The sequence below is a fragment of the Leucoraja erinacea genome, chromosome 25, assembly GCF_028641065.1.
Source record: "Leucoraja erinacea ecotype New England chromosome 25, Leri_hhj_1, whole genome shotgun sequence".
Classification (NCBI taxonomy): Eukaryota; Metazoa; Chordata; class Chondrichthyes; order Rajiformes; family Rajidae; genus Leucoraja; species Leucoraja erinaceus.
In genome coordinates this window covers 13173758-13198592 of record NC_073401.1, presented here as the reverse complement: position 1 = coordinate 13198592, position 24835 = coordinate 13173758, and the positions used below count along the sequence as shown (strand labels likewise).

Here is a 24835-nt window from a genome sequence, read left to right as displayed (position 1 = left end):
TGCCTGCCTTGTCCTTCACTCTAACAGGGATATGCATACCTTGAACTCTCTCAATCATGCTTTTAAAAGCCTCCTATTTCCTGGACATCTCTCTTCCGGCTAACAACCTACTCGAATCAGCTTTTGCAAGTTCACATAAAGCGCAATATAATAAACATTTCTACCACAGTAAATTAGTTTCTGATGTGTGTTCCTAAATTCATGATCCCATAAACAATTCACTGTCATAAAGCCAGATGCAAAGCCAAATGCCTTTCCAAGGATAAGAACACTAATTGATTTTCCAAAACTATCATTGTACACAATCCAAGAGAACAATAAAACCCCTTACAATTAAAATGAAATGTGTTTCATTTGATCACTGTAAAATAACCTGGCTCCAACTGCAGTAATTGATAGCTCTGCTTGTTAGTAGCATTAACATTTTCACGGAGGGATTAATGGAATCCTGAAGATATATTTATATTTTTTACTGTAAACCCAGATCAAAGATACCTACTGGGTCATAAGTTCACTCCCCTCATCTACATTCCCCAAAAAACTAATTAAATTTAACAGAAAAGCTCTAGACTGCTTAATTAAAATATTAACTACAGATCTATGTGTTTCACATACATTTACCTACTTAACCTGTTAAGATAATTTGACATGCACTATTCCGAAACATAAAGCATGTTTCCATCCTTCTGGCAGTGACACTTTCAGCCTATAGGACAGAAACATGTTCCATGAGACATGTTCCCTGCCTTGTTTCGTAGCAAATTAATACATTCCATTAGCTTCAACATTTTCATTTCATTCCCTGGTCTGTGTTTGATAACATCAGTGATAGAAGAAGTGATCGCAGAGACACATCAAAGATCTTTGGTGGATTAACGATAATTTACTTAAACTCTTTTGAATAGAACCATGTGTCACATCCATTATTTGCTACAAAACGGACAGCAATAAGATCGACATATGTGAGCTAACCAATAAGTAGGTTCATTAATATGCTGTATCTGTAGGGATTCTAACCATGGGTCAAATTGAAAGCTGTTAGCTGAACATATGGGAACAGTACCATCCACAGCATTCCACAAGGGATTATGACAGCAGTATAATGTCATCAGCTCGTATCATCACAATCAACACAAAACGCACTAAATACATCGTAAAAAAAGTGAACGCTGTCTAACCTACATAAGAACAAACTGCAACTGTGCATGGATGCAATTAGCCGCACCTGGTCAAAGCATATGAAAGACAATTTGTTAATTGGCTCAACCAGGTAATGCTGATCTGCCTGAAAATATTTTCACTTGACAATAAGAACACAGTCAATTGTGACTATGAGTTAATCTTGCAAATATTTAAAAATAACTATTTTTCTAAAAGAAAAACAATGAAACCTTGTCAAAAAATTGATGATGCAATTCCTCTCAGATGCAACCAAGTTTCAGGTCCAGTACTGGGCTGAGTTCTACAACTTGCAAAGATTTGTTTTAATGGTCAGAAATGTGAGGAAAGGAGAATCAGCCTTAACTCCCACTCTTGCCTTGACACTACTGATGCCAGCTGGAGTTAGACGACAATTTGGAAAAAGTAGCTCAGAGAATTTAAAAACAGCAGGGATAGAGGTCCGGGGAATTTAAAAGGAGCAGGATCAGAGATGTGTTTATAAGAAGTGGATGCAGAGGCTCGGGGAATCTAAAAGGCCCTTTGATAATGCACAGGAGTATTGAGAATAAAATGTGTGTAGGAAAGGTATCCAGTGGCAAGCTACAGTTAGCTGAATTACCGATCGCTTCATTGTGGAGTTCCCAAGATGTTAAAAGATACCTGGATTATGCAGAGGGATGTGGTCACACTACAAATAAAGAATTGACAGGCAGAAAGGGAAAGAGTGAACACCAAGCACTGTAAGATACACCAAATGTGTGCAACCCTCCTCCCACCATGGCATCACCTTCTCTAACATACTGCTTTGGATACCATTGAAGTTACCTCCATTGATAAGCCAAGTTCATGAAACCATAGGCAGCTATGTAGGGAAGTGTTATAGTGTGGGTGATTCAATTGCAAGGGAAACACAGAAGTGCATCTGCAGCCACAAACTAGTCACTAAGATGGCTTGTTCTCACCCTGGTGACGTGTAAAGGGATTTCTCAGTCTGGCTGCAGAATATTCTAGAGGAGGCAGGTGAGCAGTCTGTGGTTGTGGTTCACATCAATACCAACCATAGCACAGCTGGTTGAGCTGCTGCCTCACGATGCCACAGACCAGAGTTCAATCCTGGTCTTGGATGCTGTCTGTGTGGAGTTTACACTTTCTCCCCGTGTCCACGTGGGTTTCCTTTGGGTGCTCCAGTTCCCCCACCCCCACCCCCACATCCCAAAGATGTGTGGGTTTGCAGGCTAATTGGCCAGTGTAAGGTTGCCCGTAGTGTGAAAACTAGCATGAACGTGATAGTTGGCATGGACTCGGTGGAACAAATGGTCTATTTACATGCTGAATCTTTCAAACAATTCAACTGCATTGGTGAAAAAATGAGATGTTCAACAAGCTAAATATGGGGAATGAGGTAATTGTTGAAATAAGACCTCAAAACAAAAACAGGACTACTGATCTCAGAATTACTAATCAGTTCCACACGCTAAGAACAAGATACCAAATTTGGTTGATCAGCCATGATCGCATTGAATGGTGGACCAGGCTCCAAGGGTCAAATAGCCTGCTCCGATTTTCTGTTTCCAAATATAGAAGATCAACGCTAGATCTCTGAATCTCTCACAACAATTTAAAAAACAGGCCAGAAAGCAAACTCTAGTTATACTTACTTTCCCTGTTTTACCCTCATGGTTGCACTTAGGACATTCCCAGCAGTTTGGCAGCTCTTCATTGACAACTCCATCTCCATCCTGTAACTAACAGGAAATACACATATATCCATAAAAAATGATAATTCTTTACCAATACAAATTGACAGAATAGTACTTTGACCAAAACAAAGAAAGCAACTGAAATAATTCTGTATACAATTCTTCATATAATAGTCACACAATCTGATTAATAACATGTTTGGTAAAGAAAAAAGCAGGTCAGAGCATTGCATTGCAAACGTATATATTATCAAATTCATGAATCATGGCCTGTAACCAATTCACAAGGCACTACATGTGTCATAAGTTTGTAGAGGCAGGGTGACGCATACAGATACATTTTTAAGGCTAAAATACACACTAACTTTGACTAAAATAATGGCCAATTGCCAATGGTGAGATTGCAGGTGCTATACAATTTAGTGAATCATAATAATATTTTGTGACTAAGGACGAAAAATGGCTACCGGAACAGTATTTACACTAATTAAATACTAAGCAAGTGTTTAGATAGCTGTACAATCTGTTTAACCTATCATCTTATGGTCAAAGCTTCTACATTGAAATACTAGCTCAAACTATAAACCATGACTGCTGCTCACTAAACAAGATATTGTACACAGTACATTTGGAATTTCTCTGTTTGACAGTCAAAAAACAAGTGTGTTCCACAGGCAAAAATCACAAATGATTTGAATCATAGCTTCGATACAAAACATCCAACATCGGTGCCTTTAACAGGCTTGTTTTGAATTAATTTATTTTGGGGTGGAACATAAGTATCAATATTACAAGCTTTGGATCACATCCGTTAAGATTGAATCCAGAATACCCATGGTACAATGCACAGTGAAGAATCTCTGAATCTCAGCTCAAAGCCTTGAACATAAGATACATTCAAATCGAAATAGAATAATTTATGAGTCTACCCAAAAATATAATGGTAACCAGTGCTTGAATATAAAATTGATTTTTAATGTCCTTGTATACCCACGTAATGCATGCAATATGTTTGTAGCATTTTTGGTAAAGAGGGAGAGATTTTATTTAACTATTAATCTCTCAACAAATGGATATCATAATAAAAAATATCAAAAAAAGTTCAGTTCTGAATGGACCAACATTGAAACACTGCTTTAAATTACCCTCCTGGGATTAATAAAGTTCTATCGAATAGTACCATGACCTAAAAAGTATTTTTCTTTCCTCATGATGAGGCAGAACAATATGATCTATTACTTTTCAATATGAATTGTTCATTTATTGCAGGCTAATTACTAATAAAATACCGACTAATGATTGAAATGCATTTTATATTTTAAGTGCCTGTACTTTTATATCCTTAGCAGGATATTTTTGAGGCACTTTCTTCCAACTTCATCTTAAATGTAATTGATTATTGGGTGGAATTCATTATCAAAATTATACATGAAAAAGAGCTGGCAACTAGAATGCAACACTTTGATGAGATGAGTGGGGGGAAATTACCTCTAGTCGTCTTACCTTTAAGCAGCCAGGATGCACAATTTCATTACAAATTGAGCATTCCATCAGCATGAAATTGAATTTTGCCTCCTCTTCTTCCACAGTGTCCTCTTTTCCTGCTTCTCCACAGATGAGACAGACAGCTGTGTGTGGCAGGACCGGCTATGGAAAAGAGATACCAAGTAGTTTAAAAATCCTGTTTGTTGAAGCATGCCATCAAAACCAACCACCATTCCCAGTCCACGATAGTCTCATCTCACAGATCTATTTTCATTATTCTGGATAAGTATCCATAATGCATTATTGAATAATTTTTTTTCCAATTTTTTAACTGTACATTCAAGAACACTGCAGATGATGGAAATCTGAAATAAATACGAAACACCATCAGAACCTTAAAATCACTTTCATCTTTGGCATTAAAAATAAAAATTTCCACAGTAATTTTATTTCCAACAGTGTACACCTGATTTCCCCCTGTATACATACCATTTCCGGGCAAGTATTCAGCCTTTAGTTTGTCTGAATGAATGATAAACACAAATCTTTGTGCAAAACTATCATCTAGATGGGCAGATAATTCTTGTGGTTCTCAATTGCTCTGCACTCTCAATTCTAAACAAGATTTAATAAGCTATGAACAAATAGGTCTGCTTCGCCTTACTAGGTTTGCTTGTAGGTTTATAGCAATTAACATTTCCTTCTATTGCCTTTCTTGAATTTGTCAATGTTCATTCATTCCCCATTATAAATTAATTTAACTTAAAAATCCCTGCTCTTGCTTGCAAATCTCTCCACAGCTTCAGTTGTACGCCTACAACTTTGTATAGCCTTTTATTCTAGCTCTCCACATTTCCAAGTCTGCTTTAACACACTACTCCACTCAAACATCAATGCCAGTCTTCAGCTACTTGAGCTCTCTGCCTCATCATTGCTCCAATCTAACATCCCACCTTTAACCTGTTTGACCATAATATCGTCACTTTCAACAATTCATCCTCTTCTGTTTTTCCATGTTAAAGGCAGTTTGCAAGAAAGCAGGACCTAACTCTCCCGAAAATGAAGACAAAGCAAAGGTGAAATAATGAAAAATGTAGAAACAAGAAATTGTAGATCCTGGTTTACAAAAAAAGCCACAAAGTGCTGGAGTAACTCAGCGGGTCAGGCAGAAACTTTAGAGAACATGGATAGGTGATGTTTCAGGTCAAGTCCGAAGAAGAGTTCCGAGCCGAAAAGTCACCTATCCATGTTCTTGATTGATGCTGTCTGTTCCGCCGAGTTATTCCAGCACTTTGCGTCTTTTTAAAAAGGAAATACAGGAGCTTTATTTTATCTTCATTTTGTCATTGCAAAATATTCAATGCAATAGTACTAGTCTCAAATTAAACACCGCAAGACAGAATGCTCTCACTGCCAAACATTCAGTACAGCTACAACAGGATTACTTTGTTCAATCTACACGAGAAAGAATACTTACAGCAAATAACTATTTATTGAGTGTTTAAACAGTTTTAAACATCAAATTACGTAATTTTCTAGCTGTACCCTAATTACTAAATGCTACTAAGCACCTTTAAATTAAGCAATGCTTTTGAGAGTTATGTAATTTTCTTAATATTGGGAAATATAGCGGAAACAAGGACACAGTGAAAGCATACAGAGATTCATTTACCCTGTTCCAATGCAAATTCACATTCATTGAACACTATTTAACACTTAGATTAAACAATTAGAGATTTGTTCAACTGGATAGACTTCCTGGCTTCGCTGTTAGCACAGCCTGTAAGTGCACAAAAGCATAGCAAACAAAAAACACATGTTCCAAAGTGAGAGCAAAGCAGTGATCTTGGAGCAGAGGGAACTTGACATTCACCATTAATGTACCTGGCATTTTCTGCTTTACCCAATTTCATTTTCATAGCGAATTCTGGGCCAACAGTAGGCTCAGTTTTGTACGAAATCAGGAAAGGTGCACAGAGACAAATAGTAGGCGTGCTAGTTACAATTTAAATAAATTAATCATATAATGGTCTGGAACAATAATAGATGGATGATGATCATTGCAAAATAAAAAAATAAAAAATAAAAAGGCATGGCAGCTGATCCTGCCGGGTGCAAGAGAAAAAATGAACTGTTCCAAGGACTTTCCCCATAGGTAAGTATTTTTTAGTAAGCAGGGCACTGGTTTATTTTTTTTGATAATTAGTATTCAAAAATTCCAAAATTGAATGTGATGTGGAAAAAACAAAACAAACAGCAGAGGACTTTCTTTTTAAATGGCGACTGTGGTTTAAACCAGCATCTACATTTCCTTCCTACACTGATAAAGAAATCTTGATGCTCAAAGGGACCTAGGTGTTCTTCTTCAAAAGTCACTGAAAACTGTATGTGCAGCTGCAGCATTTTTATTCAGAGGACTTAAGTTGAGCAGTACAGGAACCATACTGCAATTATATTGGCCTTGGGGAGACCATAACCAAAGTATTGCATATAGTTTTGTCCTCATTACTTAAAGAGGATATACTTGCAATAGATGACATGCTGCAAAGGTTCACAAGGCTAAGAATGCGGATTTACCATATGAAACCGATTGAAATCTATAGCCTGTAGCTTTTAGGTGGTTTCATTAAAACAGATAAAAAAGATGAAGGACTCAACAAACTGGATGCTTGAAGTAGGATTCGCTGGTTAATGATTGAAAACCATTTAGACTGAGATGAATAGAAATGAGGTTGACAAATCTTTGGAGTTCTCAGCATAGATCTCATTCATTGAATGTTTAAAAACAAGGTTTGTTAGATTTCTGAATATTGAAAAAATTATGGGGAAAGTGCAGGAAATGTTGCAGAGGAAGAAGTTCAGCTATAATCTTAGTGATTGGAGGAACAAGTTAGCAACGCCAAATGGCCTATCCCAGAGTCGCATGTCTGAGCAAAGGTTCCAATCCGAAATCTGAAGAAGGGTCCTGATCCATTCCCTCCACAGATGCTGCTTGAACCACTGAGTTCCTCCAGCACTTGTGTTTTGCTCAATATTCCAGTATCTGCAGTCTCCTGATTTTTTTAAATTGCATCACTATCTTAACTGCACATTTAAACTGTTTATTTATTTCCATTATGGGTAGAATTTAAAGATACAATTGCAATTCTAAATCAGATTACTTTTTTCCTTATGTGTTGGAAGGAATTGCAGATGCTGGTTTACACCGAAGATAGACACAAAAAGCTGGAGTACCTCAGCGGGTCAGGCAGCATCTCTTGAGAAAAGGAATAGGTGACGTTTCGGGTCAAGAACCTTCCTCAGACAGGGTCAGGCGAGAGGGAAACGAGAGATATGAAAAGGTACATAGAAAAAATGAATGAACAGTATGCAAAAGGACTAATCAAAGTCAGCAACGATGATCAAGGAAAGGTGGAGCCAACAATAGTCCATTGTTGGCTGTGGAGAAGGTGATAACGATTGATCCAAACAATGAAACTCAGCAGGTCAACAGTGAAACTAGTACGACAATTAGAGTGTTGGAGGGGTTGAAAGAGAGGGGATACAAGAGATACCTGAAGTTAGAGAAATCAATATTCATACCAATCGACAATAGGTGTAGGAGGAGGCCATTTGGCCCTTCGAGCCAGCACTGCCATTCACTGTGATCATGGCTGATCATCCACAATCAGTACCCCATTCCTGCCTTCTCCCCATATCCCCGGACTCCGCTATTTTTAAGAGCTCTATCTAGCTCTCTCTTGAAAACATCCAGAGAATTGGCCTCCACTGCCTTCTGAGGCAGAGAATTCCACAGATTCACAAATCTCTGGGTGAATACCACCGGGTGATAAGCTACCCAAGCAAAATATGAGGTGCTGTTCCTCTAATTTACGTTTGGCCTCACTCTGACAGTGGAGGAGGCCCAGGACAGAAAGTTCAGAAGGTGAATGGGAAGGAACAGTTTCCTTAACTGCGATACTGACAGCCAAGGTGTCACCTGTGCTGGGCATGGTGCATGAAAGCAATTTTCATTTTGCTCAAATTTCTCCAAATCAGAGAAACTGCACCTATTTCTCACATTTGTGGAAAGATGCAGGAAAGATTTATATTATAAAATATAGAACATTTCCAGAGGTTCAAAGTGAAGGGGCATCTGAGGGGTAACTTTTTCACACAAAGGGTGGCGGGTCTATGGAATAAGTTGCCAGAGGATGTAGTTGAGGCTGGGATTATATAATTGAGAGAGGACATGGATAGAGAACTGGTTGGCAGACGGGAAGCAAAGCGTAGGAATTAATGGGTCCTTTTCAGATTGGCAGGCAGTGACTAGTGGGGTACCGCAAGGATCGGTGCTGGGACCCCAATATATATTAACGTTTTAGACGAGGGAATTAAAAGTGACATCTACAAATTTGCAGATGACACATAGCTGGGTGGCAGTGTGAGCTGCGATGAGGATGCTATGAGGATGCAGGTTGACTTGGATAGGTTGGGTAAGTGGGCACATGCATGACAGATGCAGCATAATGTGGATAAATGTGAGGTTATCCACTTTGGTGGCAAGAACAGGAAGGCAGATTATTATCTGAATGGTGTTAGATTAGGAAAATGGGAGGTGCAACAAGACCTGGGTGTGCTTGTACATTAGTCACTGAAAGTAAGCATGCAGGTACAGCAGGTACAGCGAGAGGATTGAGTTTAGGAGCAAGGAGGTCCTACTGCAGTTGTACAGGGCACTGGTGAGTCCGCACCTGGAGTATTGTGTGCAATTTTGGTTTCCTAATTTGAGGAAGGCCATTATTGCTATTGAGGGAGTGCAGCGTAGGTTCACCAGGTTAATTCCTAGGATGGTGGGACTGACATATGATGAAAGAATGGGTCGACTGGGTTGGTATTCATTGGGTTTGTATTCACATTTAGAAGGATGAGAGGTTATTTTATAGAAAAATATGAAATTCTTAAAGGATTGGACAGGCTAGATACAGGAAAAATGTTCCCGGTGTTGGGGGAATCCAGAAACAGCAGTCGCAGTTTAAGAATAAGGGGTTGGCCATTTTGGACTGAGATGAGGAAAGACATCTTCACCCAGAGAGTTGTGAATCTGTGGAATTCTCTGCCACAGAAGGCAGTGGAAGCCAATTCACTGGATGTTTTCAAGAGAGAGTTAGATTTAGGTCTTCAGGCTAATCAAGGGATATGGGGGAAAAAAGCAGGACCTGATTTTAGATGATCAAAGGACGAATGGCCTACTCCTGCACCCATTTTTCTATATTTCAAAGTTTCTATCCCAATGTTTAAGAAACAGGTACATGGATAGGACAGGTTTGGAGTGATGTGGAACAAGCGCAGGCAGGTGGGACTTGTATAGCTGGCACATGTTGGCCGGTGTGGGCAAGTTGGGCCAAAGGCCCTGTTTCCACACTGTGTCACTCTATGACTATAAGAGAATTGAAAAATAACCTGAGATTGCAACCTTCACGTGGTTGCAACATTCCCTGTTTCGATGAATGCAATCAACCTGGTGTGCACAATCAAATAAGATCAAACAGAACAAGGTGTCCTACAACTTTAGGCTGTGCACACCATACGCAAGAAGAAGACCTGCGATAAATGCAAGTGAAAGTGGAGAATTGATGCATATTTCGTATTCCCTTATTTGGAATAAGTTTTTTGCAGTGTACTTTCCGACAAAGTTGCAATGATTCTGCAAACTGTCCCTGGTTCTTTCTCTCATTGTATTGGAAATGGTGGAGCATTACTCATGAGGAAGTACCCATTGGAGTGGGTGGATGATGGCTTGCGATGTCTCTTATGGTTGTTATTGAGGGAGGCATTTGGGAAATGGATGAGAAGACTTAGCTCTACTTAATATGAAGACCAACTTGAGTGAAGTAACCATAGGCCAATGGAAGTGCAAAGCCGATAAATAGCATATAAAAATGAAAAATATGCCACTGTACTTTTCTATATTCTATGTTAAAGTCTTAAAAACACATTAAAAGTAATAGATTATAGGACTCCTTGGAGAGAAGTCTGAAGGGTCCTGACACAGGACGTCACATATTCATGTCCTCTAAAGATGCTGCCTGACCTGCTGAGTTACACCAGCACTGTGCATTTTTTGTAAACCAGCATCTACAGTTTCTTAGGCATTTTGGAGATGTGGGGTTGTTAAGTTTGCTGAAGATTAAACTACTGGCTTTTTTTTACTGCTATTGTTAAAAATAGAGTTTAATCATGATGCAAATTAATAAATTTTCCCTTACGGCTGTCAAAAAGTATGTGGTATTACTTTAATTCAACTGTGGAGTGAGGGCTTGCAGCAAGAAAAAGCACCAACATTACAGGCACCAACATTCGTCTCCTTCCTCAAGAATCGTTTTGAATTGTTATTATAATAATATTATAATAATAATAATAATATTTATTTATATAGCACTTTTAAACAAAACCACTTTGAACCAAAGTGCTTTACAGAGATTGATCAAATTAATTGAATAGATTAAATGTCAATAAATTCATACAAAAATAAAAAAAAAGAAAAAGAAAAAAGGAAAAAGACACAGAGCAGTACACTATAAAAATCAGCAAGAAACGTCCCCCCACAGCAGAATTCACTGTGAGGGAAGGCACTGCAAAATATAAAGTTCTCCTCCTCATTTTTACATTAAAGGTCGGGTATATATGTGGATATAAAGTCCTCTATAGCGACCCGGTTTTTTGGGCCTTCTTGCCGCGAAGCTGGGTCATGGGCACTCGAGGGAACATCCTTCAGCGGCTTGGACTGAAGCGGCAGCTTCCTCCCCGAAGACTGCAATGTCCAAAGTTCTCAGATTTAAATTGACCGGATTTCAGACTCTGGCGATCTCGGATCATTTGGCTCCGCGGTCTTGTAAATGAGTGCCGCCCGCATGTTTTATGGACGCTCTGTAGCCGCAGCTGGACGATGGGCTAGTCGGCGGTCACAGTGCCCCGGTGCTTACCGCAAGGCGACCCGGTAAGGCATTGCCCGCTCCATGTTGGTGTCCCAGCATCTGCACTGCCGGCGAAGCTGTAGTCCCAGCAGGAAACGCCACTCCAGCACTGCTCCAGCTCGATGGTAGGCCGCACAGAGAGGACGAAGATGCGGTTCGGAGGAAAACCGCATCTCCGACCAGGTAGGACTGGGGTTAAAATAGTTTCCCCCTTCCCCTCCCCCCAGATACCCACATAAAAGAAGACCTCCAATAAACATTTTGTTCTGACAGGACTAAAAATAAAAATAAAAAAGGGTGAAAGGACGGACTGCAGGCGCAGCAGCCATACACAACGGCGCATCACCCCTGCAGTCCAACATCTTGTAACAGCTTCATTCATTTTAAAAATTTTAATTGCATGATGGATAATTATTTTCCAGTAAAATTGCCGGATAACCCAATACATGAATGTGAATTTAGCACAAAATGCCCTTGTTTGAACGTTATCCCATCTCGGCACACGTGAGCATAAACTGCTCCAATTTACAACTTAATATAGGGCCTTGGACCCGACCATTAAAGATCTCCTGCACTGATGTTCTGGAACTGAGCAGATTGTGCTCCAACCACAATAATCTTCCACTGAAAACACTGACTTTCATCTTACGAGATATTCCCTTTGGCCTATCCATGCCTCCCCCACTCAATTAAAATTTAAAATTAACTTGTTTTCCTTCTTTCCCAAAAGGCCTTTCACTTGAAACTTCAACTTTCTTTTTCCACAGATGCGGCCTGATATGGTGAGCGTTTCCAGCAGTTTTCATTTTAGACTTGCAATATCAGAAATTTTTAAAATTAATTTCAGTATCAATTTACAACGTTTGGGTGGCATACTGGCACAGCGGTAGAGTTGCTACCTCGCAGCACCAGAGACCCGGGTTCGATCTTGACTATCTGTGCTGTCTGTGTGGAGCTTGCACATTCTCCCTACGACCACGTAGATTTTCTCCAGGCGCTCCGTTTCCCACCCACAGTCCAAAGACGTGCAGGTTTGTACGTTAATTGGCCCTCTGTAAATTGCCCCTAGTGCCAGGATGCCTCACTAAAATGTTAAAAATTGTCTTTTTGCCAAAGGTTATTGGATCAGCAGGAATTGTAAGAAGAAAATCCAAACAATGGGAGCTTTTACATTCATCAATCTTTACAGTATACTCAGCAAATAAAAATATTTCACCCATTTGTAACTTACTGCAATGCATTGTCTCAGGATACAGGACTGCTTCATTCTCCCTGGTCCTCCAAATTTCTTCATATCCTTGCAGAAATGGCATTCTCCACATTCGGTCCTGAGACATGCCTCGCACTTCCGACATCTTGTTCTCCTTCTGCGTGCTCCAGCGGTGGCTCTGTTAGCCGCAAGCTTCACCGCGGCAGACGTTCCAAGCTTTCCTTTTGGTCGTCCTACTGTCCGGTGCTGAAAATAATCAAAATAAATCCCAATTAGTTCCGCTTGCTCAAATAGAAGATGCTCTATTTTATCAGCGCATGTGCAGACACTCATTATCTTAGGAGGTTGGAAGATGTTTGTGAAGAGAGGGCAAAAGTTTAGGCAACTGCTGTACAGGTCACCTTATACATAGAGGTAGACATGGAGAAACAATATTCTCTGAGGACTCGGATAACTTAAAGGTGTGACCAATGCAGAAATAGCTGTGTGGAGAAGTGTGCAGACAAATAATGGATTAAGATGACTGTGCTTCGCAAAGATGGAAAGAAATGAAATCACCAAACAACTTTCACGGATAATATCAAAATACTAGTATTCCTCTGTAGAATCTTCAAAATATGTTGGTAATTTAAGGTTAAAATAAATTGGAAAGCAAACACAAGGACAATTAGTTACTGGCACTGACATGACAGCACATGACTAACTGAACGCCTGGAAATATATACCACCTAAACACATTGACACTATATGCAGAGGGTAAAGCAACATGTTTTACTTGACCTTCCAAAGAATGTTTCATCAATTGATTTCTGAACTGCTCGATTGCTTCTCCAGTGGGAAAACCATGGCAAGTAATCTCAAACACAGGAATCACAGTATTGAATTACTAGAAGTATCAAGCGCTAGGAGATGGTACAAGCACTTATAAGACCATAATATATTGGAGCAGAATTAGGCCATTCAGCCCATCGTGTCCACTCTGTCATTCAATCACGGCCGATCTATTTTTCCCTCTCAATCCCATTCTCCTGCCTTCTCCCTGTAACCTTTAACGTCCTTTCTAAACAAGAACCTATCAATCCCTGCCTTAAAAATACCTAATGTCTTGACCCACTGTAATAAAGCATTTATCCTTTCTCCCAAAGCAATCTTAATAAAAGCACTGCTAATGTTTTAAATGTTTATAATTGACCAACAAGTAAATGAGGTCAGCTGTATCACAGCTTAAATACTCTCCTTTCCCCTTGGAATTGCTTCCTCTGCTTAAAGTTGCTTAAAATTAAAAGCATGAAAGGTAAAAACTGCTTCTAATTTCATATTTTTCGTTCATTCAGAAGAAACTTAGAAAAAACTCACTTTGCGAGCAGCTGCACTAAATTAATTACCACTTCATGTCGATGCAAACTTTGGCACTCAATGTGGGTGCCTATTATTGGCTCTAAATTATACAACATTTTGTATTTCCTGTCAATCACAACACACTTCCTATGTCAGATCTATTCACTTGCAATTTCCTGCCAAATTTCTTGCAGCTGAGTAAGATGCAGCCTGCAGCTTGGAAATGTTTCTAGGTCAATGAGACCCAAGAGGGTTAGCTGAATGCAGCCAGCCTACATATGGAAGCTGCCCCATGCCTGCAATCAATGTTACCACGGTATGATTAAGAGCAAGACCTAGGGAGAAATCCTTGCAAGGTTTTATAGCTACCAGAAGACAGGCCATTTCTGGAGATGTATAGATGCTTTCAATTGAGTAGAAATGGAATCATGTCAGGGAAGCCTACTGAAGTAGGCAATGATGTTGAAACTGAGGTTGGAAAATGCAAAACATTTTTTTTTATGAGCGAAACATAAAAGTACAACAGCCATCTTTTTCCTCAAGTGGCCGAAATGAGTTTTTGCCTCAAAATTGTGGCTGCTTTGGCGCTTTCGTCCAATCTGACTCTTTCTCCCTCCCCCCAACTCTTTCCCCTTCCTCTACACTCTTGGGAAGTTTATCCCAAAGGCAAAAGTCTTCCCCTGCTACCTAATTCCTTCCTTATGCCCAGAGAAATTTATCAGCAATGTCCAACATCAATGAATGAATGAACATTCAAATACAACCATCAGTATACCAATTTTGGATAATTTTTAAACAGGAGATCCAATCTGAATCAGAAGGCTGTAATTATTTTACTGCCACTCCAGCCTCTTTAGTACAAGATCTCAATAATACCAGTTTAGTAATAAAAATGAAGCTGCTGGAAATATTCGTCAGGTCAGGCACCGCTTGAGCAGAGATAAGAATTAATGTTTCAAGTCAATGATCTTACACTTGAATGGGGAAAATGAGAAAACAAGCATTTTAGTCTGCAAAGAAGGGAAAGAGTGGGGAGGACAAAAATGAAGTGTGGAGACTCAGGAGTTTCCAGGTGACATCCATGCTGTCGGTGCTTCTGAGAGACAGGATGGCTAATCACAGCTGATCTGACAGGTGGAGATGTAAGAGGATGATAAGGACAGAGGAGAGAAAGAAAATGGTGCAGTATTTATGAGGTGCTGTTAATAGAAACTGCTGGAAATCTGAAATACACAGGATTGCCAGAAATGCACAGCAGTTGTCATCCGATTAGAAACAGAAAACAGGTTAATGTATCAGATGCATGACATTACATTTGTACCAGACAATCCTGACACGACAACTCCTGGTTTGTCAGTTAATTGGCAGTTTCAAATTGACCCTGGTGTGTAGGGAGTGCATGAGAAAGTGGGATAACAGAGTCTGAATGGGTCGGCGGCCTCTTTCCATACTGCACCTCTAAACTAAACTAAACTGGAAAGGCCGGTTATCTGAAATTCTGAATTCAATTTCGGGTCCTGAGGGCTGTGATGTATCTGGACAGAAGTTGATGTGCTGTTCCTGGACTTTATGCCAAGCCCAGCTGAATTAGTACAAGAGGACAAAGACACAGGTCAGAATGAGAGTGTGATGGAAAATTGGTCTTAATCTTCTTGGCAGACTGATTGGAAGAATTCTGGAAAACAGTCATTTAATCTGCATCTGGACTCTTTGGATGATTTCCCCATTCCAATTCTTTTCCCTTTTTCTCATAGAGTCATGAAGTCATAGACTGGTACAGTGCGGAAACAGGCCCTTCGGCCCAACTCGCCCACACCTGCCAACAATGTCCCAGCTACCCAAGTCACACTTGCCTGCGCTTGGTCCATAACCCTCCAAACCTGTCCTATCCATGTAGCTGTGCAACTGTTTCTTAAACGATGGGATAGTCTCAGCCTCAACTACCTCCTCTGGCAGCTTGTTTCATACATCCACCACCCTCTGTGTGACAATGTTACCCCTCTGATTCCTATTAAATCTTTTCCCCTTCACTTTGAACCTATGGCCTCTGGTCCTCGATTCCCCTACTCTGGGTAAAAGACTCTGTGTATCTACCCGATCTATTCCTCTCATGATTTTATATACCTCTATAAGATCTCCTCTCATCCTCCTTTACTTCTTGGAATAGAGACCCAGGCTAATTAACCTCTCCCTTTTGCTCATACCCTCTAGTCCTGGCAACATCCTCGTAAATCTTTTCTGAACCCATTCAAGCTTGACAATATCTTTCCTATAACATGGTGCCCAGAACTGAACACAATATTCTAAATGCGGTCTCACCAATGTCTTATACAACTGCAACATGACGTCCCCACTTCTATACTCAATACTCTGACTGATGAAGGCCAAAGTGCCAAAAACCTTTTTGACCACCTTATCTACCTGCGACTCAACCTTCAATGAACCATGCACTTGTACTCCTAGATCCCTCTGCTCTACAACACTACCCAGAGGCCTACCATTTACTGTGTAGGTCCTGCCCTTGTTCGACGTCCCAAGATGCAACACCTCACACTTCTCTGTCTTAAATTCCATCAACCATTCCTCCGCCCACCTGGCCAATCGATCAAGATCCTGCTGCAATCTTTCACAACCATCTTCACTATCTGCAAAACCACAAACTTTTGTATCATCAGCAAACTTGCTAATCTTGCTCTGTATGTTCTCATCCAAATCGTTGATGTAGATGACACACAGTAACGGGCCCAGCACCGAACCCTGTGGCACACCACTAGTCACAGGCCTCCATTCTGAGAAGCAACCTTCCACCATCACCCTCTGCTTCCTTCCATGGAGCCAATTTGCTATCCATTCAGCTATCTCTCATTGGATCCCATGAGATTTAACCTTCCAGAGCAGCCTACCATGTGGCTCCTTGTCGATTGCCTTACTAAAGTCCATGTACACAACATCTACAGCTCTGCCCTCATCGACCTTTTTGCTCACGTCTACTAAAAAATCAATCAGATTTGAGAGACACGACCTCCCAGGTACAATACCATGCTGACTGTCCCTAATCAGCCCTTGCCCATCCAAATGCTTGTATATACTATATCCAGTAACTCTCCAGTAACTTACCAACTACAGATGTTAAGCTCACTGGCCTATAGTACCCAGCATTTTCCCTGCAGCCCTTTTTGAAAAGAAGCACAACATTTGCCACCCTCCAATCCTCTGGCACCTCTCCTATATTTAAGGACGACTCATAAATTTCAACAAGGGCTCCCGCAATTTCCTCTCTAGTTTCCCGCAATGTCCTCGGGTATATCTGATCAGGCCCCGGAGATTTGTCTACCTTCAAACACGACAGTACCTTCAGTACTTCCTCGACGGTAACACTGACTGCTCTCATGACACTTCCAGTGACTGCTCCAATTTCCTCCGTCCTACTGTCTTTCTCCTCGGTAAATACAAAGGAGAAATACTCATTGAGGAACTTGCCCATCTCCTGTGGCTCGACACAGAGGTGACCGCTTTTATTCCTGAAAGGTCCCACTCTCCATCTCTCTCTAGTTACCCTTTTCCCCCTTATGTATTTATAAAATATTTTGGGATTGTCTTTTATGCTACACACCAGAGCTATCCCCTGGCCCCTTTTTGCCCTTCTGATCTTCTTTTATAGTTTGCTCCTTAGTTCTCGAAACTCCTCTGGGGATGCATTTGATTCCAGCTGCCAATACCTGTCCCATGCATCCTTCTTGCTTTTGACTAACGTCTCAATTTCCCTCGTCAGCCAAGCTTCCTTACGTTTGCCTGCTTTGCCTTTCACTCTAACGAGGACGCACACATCCTGTGCTCTCTTCAATGCACTTTTAAAAACATCCCACTTCCTTTTCCCTCAAATAACCTGCTCCAGTCAACTTGAGCTAGACCTTCTCTCATACCCTCGAAGTTGGCCTTACCCCAGTTGAGCATTTTAACACGTGGACCCTCCCCGTCCCGATCCACAACTATCTTAAACCTAATCGAATTGTGGTCACTTGTCCCAAAAGGCTCCTCCACACACACACTTCATTAACTTGCCCTTCCCAATTTCCAAATCCAGCGTGGCCCACCCCCCTTCCAATCTAGTTTAAACCCTCAAGTGTAGCATTAGCAAACCTTCCCGCTAGGATGTTGGCCCCCCCTCCAGTTTAGGTGCAACCTGTCCCTTTTATACTAGACACCCCTGCCCTGGAAGAGATCCCAATGATCCAGAAATCCAAATCCCTGCCCCATGCACCAACTCCTCAGCCATACATTCACATCCTCTATCTTCCTATTCTTACCTTCACTAGCACGAGGTACTGGAAGCAATCCTGATATCACTACCCTGCAGGTGCTACTTTTCAGTCTTCTTTCTGCCCAATTCCATAAAATCTTGTTGCAGAACCTCCTTCCTCTTCCTCTGACGTGACTCTTCCCCGTTGAGCCTTAGCACCAGGGTAGGAATCACAGCCCTGGTTACCACTCAATCTTGTTGTGTCGTCCTCTTCCAAGAGGGTGTACCTGTTTTCAGTAGGTACAGCCACCGGAGTCCCCTGCACGCCACGTTTACTCCTCTTTCTCAGTCACCCACCTTCACTCTTCCTGTATCCGTGGTATGACAACCCCACTATAGGTCCTGTCCAGGAAATTCCCGTTTTCCCGGATGCCCTGAGGTCATCCAACCGCAGCTCCAGTTCCCCAACACATTCGTTCAGGAGCTGAACCTGAACACAATTTCCGCAGGTGTGGTTTCCAGAAGTACCAGCAGTGTCTCTGACTTCCCACATCCTGCAGGAAACGCACTGCACCAACTTACCTGCCATTTTCTTCAACGGACAATGACAATCTATCAGTCCTCAATATGTGTCTACCAAAGATGTGTGGATTGATTTGAGCAGTGAAACAGGAATCATAGAGGGGGAGCAGTGAAAGGGGGCTCACAGAACCCATCAGAGAGGAGAACCTGTTCAAAATAGGCATACCTTGAGGAGAATCCTACTTTAATGTTTTCCTCCTCCTTCCTCCAACGGGGGTTCACAGAGACCCTCTCTCACTGCACCCCCTCTATGATTCCTGCTGCACATCCACGGTCTCCTGAGATGCTGCCTGACCTGTTGAGTTACTCCAGCACTGTCTTTTTTTTGTGTGAGTTGGTTGGTTGGTTAATTGGATATTATAAATTGCTCCCAGTGTGCAGGTGAATGGTAGAACCTAGGGGATGTTATTGAGAATGTGGAAAGAGTAAAACAGGATCTTTGTAGGATTAGTGTAAATGAGTGCAGATGGTCAGCATGGATTCAGTGAACTGAAGAGTTTGTTTGGATGAGGATGTAGAAGGCATGATTAGTAAATCTGCAGATGAGATTAGGGATGCAGATGGATGAAAGTGAAGATGCTTATCAAAAATTACAGGATTCTGATCAGTTGGGCAATGGACTAAGAAATGGTCAATGGAGTTTAATGGAGATAAGTGCCAGGTTTACATTTTGTAAAATTAAACCGGTGGAATCTATACAGTAAATAGCCGGTCCCTGGGGAGTGTGGTGGAGCAGAGGGATCTAGGAGTGCAGGTACATAGTTCCTTGAAAGTGGCAACACAGGTAGACAGGGTGGTTAAGAAGGTTTCTGGTATATTGGCCATTATCAGTCAGGGTATTGAGTATATAAGTTGGGATGTTATGTTATAGTTGTACAAGGTGAAGCCGCATTTGGAATATTGTGGTCAGTTTTGGTCATCCTGCTGTAGGAAAGATGTTGTTAAGCTGAAAAGGGTACAAAGAAGATTTGAGGATGTTGTCAGAACTCGCGGGCCTGAGCTATAGGGAGGGGTTGGGTAAGCTGGGACATTATTCCTTGGAGCACACAAACAACAATGGACGCAACACCTATCCCAGAGGCACACCACTAGTTACTGGCCTTGAATCCGAAAAACCTTCCATCATCACCCCACTTCCTTCCATGAAGTCTATTCTCTATCTAGTCAGCTAGCTCTCCCTTGATTCCATGCAATCTAACCTTCCAGAGCAAATGCCTTGCTGAAGTTCATATAGACAATGTCTACATCAATCATTTTGGTCACTTCTTTAAAAAACTCACCGATTCATAAGACATGATCTCCCACTTTCAAAACCACGCTGATTATCATATCCCTAATCAGCCCATCTATCCAGATGCAGGAACTAAAGATTTAGATATATCTGTTTCATAATGTATTTAATATCTCAACTTCCTACCACTGATCTTTTAACTAATTTGCAACTACAATCAATGCCAAGATTTCTCTTTATAACATTTGGTTCTTTCAAATGAGGTCAGCTTTCTGGGCTCAGTCTTCCTGGCACCTGCATCAACAGCAGTCAACCTATCAAAAAAAGATCCTGATGTGTATCTCAGAACTGCCTTACTGAGTGATAAATCTACACCGTCTTGCCATTGCGTTATTTTACTTTAGAGTTGCTTTATCTCATTAACTACCCGAATATATGTTTTAAATGTTCTTGAGATGTAGCTGTCTAGGCGCAGGAGCCCAGACTAGTTTAGGCTCTTCTCAAAGCTCAAGTCTCTCTGGAAGTTAGAGAGGATTGAATGGTTACAGAATTGATACTATTTGAAATGCGAAAACATTTCTTAATTTCAATTCCAAGTCTACGTTTACTTATGATTGATTGATTAAAAAGATACAGTATGGAAAATGGCCCTTCAGCCACCAAGTCCATGCCGATCATCGATCACCTGTTCACACTTGTTCTACATTATCTACTTACTCATCCATTCCCTACACACGAGGCCAATTAACCTACAATCCCGCACATCTTTGTGTTGTAGGAATAACCAGGAGTACGCAGATGAAATCCACGCAGACACAGGGAGAATGTGCAGACTCCACACAGACAACACCCCAGATCAGGATCTAACACAGGTCTCTGTCGCTGAGGGGCAGTAACTCTACCAACTGCACCGCTCCTGGCCCCTGCGATACGGATTCTCAAAAATAATATTGCAAATACAACAAAGAAAGAGTAAATCTACATATTTAGAAAGATGAATTGAGATGAAATGGCGCAGTAAATGGAACAAAATGATTTGCCACAATGAAAAAAGACATGAGAAGGATCACGATCTAAGTGCAACATCCCAAGATTAAAAAGAAAAAGCCAAATTGAAAACAGCAAACCACTGCCTCCACGATCAATATTTAAAGTGTTGCTGCTTCTTGTGGGTAGTCTGCTTTCTTGGGAAATCAGGGAAAAAGATGCATTAGTCATATTTCCACTTTTAAATGTTCTTCTCTTGGTTCAAACAAGTATGTTCTTTTCTTGGTTCAAACAACTTAAAATAGAATTTTGTACTATTTGAAATGAATTAATATCAATGTGATTATGAGGTGATTACTGGAAATTTCAAGCTTTACTTTCATAAGACATAGGAGCAGAATTGGGCCGTTTGGTCCATCAAGTCTACTCTGACTACATACAACTTTCATTGTGGATTCTGAACACTTGCTTTGCTCTAAAAAATACTGTGAATATACAAATCTCTCTCTCTCTCTCCTTTCTAATATTCAGTAGAATATTAGAATTCCCCAGTAAGCATATTCATTGAAGTAAAAATATCCAAAATCTGAATACATATGCATTTTGGATTCTTGCTAAACAAAATGCATATTTCTGGATAGGAGTTTCTATGTGCTGCTGGATCCTACATATTTGGGTAAATAAATTACATGTTTTAAGTAGAACATATTGCCATCGGGAGCACAGTATTAAATACAAATACAAAAATTACATCTTTAAACCTGGACATCTATGTAAATTGAAGAGTGCTCTGTCCCAATGGAGTATGATTTGAAGATCTGTTGTAATATTAACTACAAACAATGCAAGGAATATTTACATTAGATGTTGCAAGATAATAACCTTAAACAAAGCCTGCAGTGCTTTAAATTTCATTCAATTCTCAACAGATTTTAAAAACTTTCCTTACGCAGGTGAATCTTTATTCAATTACTTTTGTCCAGGATTTTCCCCAGGTTTAAAATCAGGATCAGGTATAGCAAATGCAACAAAGAGGAACACAAGGGGCTGAAGTGAGTAGAGGACTTGGCCTGGTCCATAATGGGCAGAGCCCTCCTCACCATTGAAAACATCTACATGAGGTACAGCTTCAAGAAGGTGGAATCAGTCATCAAGGATGCCCATTATGGGAACCATGCTCTCTTCTCACTGCTAGCATCAGGCAGAAGGTACAGACAGATGCCTAATGTCACACACTACCAAGTTCAGGAACAGTTACTTTCCTACAACTATCAAGTTCTTGAACCAATCCACACAAAGCTAATCCTAAAAATCAAAAGGCAGCAGGAATTCAACGGGTGAAGCAACATCTATGGAGGGAATTGACAGACGATGTCTCCGAATGTGATCCTTCTTCCAAGCCTGAAGGATCCCAATCCAAAACATTGCCTGTCCATTCGCTCCACGGATGCTGCCCGACTTGCCAAGCACTCTACCACTTTGTATTTTACTCTAGATTCCAGCATGTGCAGTTTCTTACAACTCCAATCCTAACCCTACTTCGAAAATAGAACACTTTGCACTACAATGGACTTGACATGAGAAGGATCAAGATCTAAGTGCAACACCCCAAGATTAAAAAGAAAAAGCCAAATTAAAAACAGCAAACCACTGCCTCCACGATCAATATTTAAAGTGTTGCTGCTTCTTGTGGTTAGTCTACTTTCTTGGTAAATCAGCTAAAAAAGATGCATTAGTCATATTTTCACATTTAAATTTACACATTGCAGTCACGGTGGTGCAGCAGTAGAGTTGCTGCCTTACAGCAAAATGCAGCACCAGAGACCCAGGTTCAATCCCGACTATGGGCGCTGTTTGTACGGAATTTGTATGTTCTCCCCTTGACCTGCGTGGGTTTTCTCCGAGATCTTCGGTTTCTTCCCACATTCCAAAGACATGCTGGTTTGTAGGTTAATTGGCTTGATAAATGTAAAAATTGTCCGGTATAAAATTGTCCAACTTCCAGTATAGGACAATTTGGAAGGTACAAGGAACTTTTTTTTCTCCTGTGTTTTGTACTAATGTCTTGTTTTTTTCGACTATCTTCTTTTTTTTTTACTGTTTTGCAGAATTGCGTGATTTTTGTATAATTTATGTTTGTCCGAGTTTATATGCCTTGAACGATGTTGCAAGAAAGAATTTTCGTTGCATCGTACTTCACCACACTTGTACATATGACAATAAACTCAATTTGACTTGACTTATATCAATATCCAAGTCCTCAAATAGCAAACAGCAAATTCAACTCAACAATCATTACCAAATTAAATCCTGATCATTAACAACAAAACGTATACTTTCCAAAAGGATTACAAGTAAACCAGAAGTTTTGCCTGAATTTGTCTCTCTTAACCCGAGCACTTGTTGTTGACTTAGCACCAACTCAAAAAAAGCATAAATTAATGCAACATGGAAACAGGGTCTTCAGCCCACCAAGTCTGTTCCCACCTTCAACGACCCACTTAAACTAGTTCTATTTTAATCTTACCACATTCCCAACCCCTCCCCCTCAGAGTCCAATACTCTCCTACATACTAGGGGCAATTTACAGTGGTCAATTAATCCAGCAATCTGCATGTCATTAGAATATGGGAAGAAACTGTAACATCTGATACCAATGCATTTGTGGGGAAAGCTTGTAAGCTCCAAAAAGGCGCCACTGGTTGTCAGCAATGAACTTGGATCACTGAAGCTATAAGTAGCAAGTACAAAGGAATGTTTCTATGGTTCTGTTGCTCAATCGATAAACTAACAAGCTACCAATTATCTCCACACGCTGAGCCATCAGGGTACATGATGCACATTTAAAAACCACAGCCAAAGTCAATCTATAAAGGAACTTGGTTGCTGAGCCTACTTTGCAACTACATTCATTATCTTAGAAGTAAGCACAACTGAACAATGTGGAGAAAGACGGGAGAATTAAAGAATGCGGAGATCTCGGAGAATTGTTGGGCTGAAGGAGATTAAAGAATTAGAAAGGTGGGTGAAACCTTTGGGAGAAATTAAGATATGGCGGGAGGCAGCCAATGCACAGAGAGGTACAGAGCACAGGGATGAAAAGCACAGAGGAAATTAAGATGCTGATCAAGAAGGATGTAGCCAGGACTAGAGGGTGTGAGCTACAGGGAGAGTTGGAGTAGACTGGGTCTCTATTCCATGGAGCGTAGGAAGATGAGGGGATCTTATAGAAGTATACAAAATCATGAGAGGAATAGATCGGGTAGATGTACAGTCTTTTACCCAGAGTTGGGGAATCGAGAACCAGAGGACATAGGTTCAAAGTGAAGGGGAAAAGATTTAACAGAAATCCAAGGTATAACATTTTCACACAGAGGGTGGTGGGTGTATGGAACAAGCTGCCAGAGGAGGTAGTTGAGGCAGGGACTATCCCATCGTTTAAGAAACAGTTGGACAGGACACGTTTGGAGGATTATGGACCAAGCGCAGGCAAGTGGGACTAGGGTAGCTGGGACATTGTTGGCCGGTGTGGGCTAGTTGGGCCGAAGGACCTGTTTCCACACTCTATTACACTATGACTATATAAGAAGGTATTGGAATAGTCAAGCCCTCATGTCAGCGTCCTGGATGAAAATCGTATTAGCAAATGAGCTGAAACACATGGAAGAGGAAGTGCTCGGGGTCTTAAAACTCATTAAGGTAGACAAATCCCTGGGACCTAGCCAAGTGTGGGAAGCTAGGGAAGAAAATGTGGAATTCCTGGTATAGAGGGTCATTTATAGCCACAAGTGCGGTGCAGAACAATGGAGAGTGGCTAATTTTGAGCCTCGAACGAAGGCAGCAAGAAAAAGCCGTACAAGAGTGGTTGTGAAGTTATTGGATAATTTACATGCATTTGGAAAAGCAATGACCGATTGGGGATCGTCAGCATCACTGTGCATGGAA

At 40.9% G+C, this 24835-nt stretch overlaps 1 protein-coding gene across 10 annotated transcripts in view; it reads right to left on the bottom strand.

Moving 5' to 3' along the window:
- LOC129709402 (lysine-specific demethylase 2B) overlaps positions 1-24835 on the bottom strand; it is a 190384-nt gene that overhangs the window by 32670 nt on the left and 132879 nt on the right. For 9 of the 10 annotated variants that reach the window (XM_055655736.1, XM_055655741.1, XM_055655739.1 and 6 more), the window contains 3 exons: positions 12534-12758; positions 4365-4508; positions 2820-2906 (listed from right to left, as the gene is read on the bottom strand). In XM_055655736.1, the coding sequence (XP_055511711.1) occupies positions 2820-2906; positions 4365-4508; positions 12534-12758 (456 nt within the window). The remainder of the gene's footprint in view (positions 1-2819; positions 2907-4364; positions 4509-12533; positions 12759-24835) is intronic. The other variant, XM_055655734.1, reaches the window with a different exon arrangement.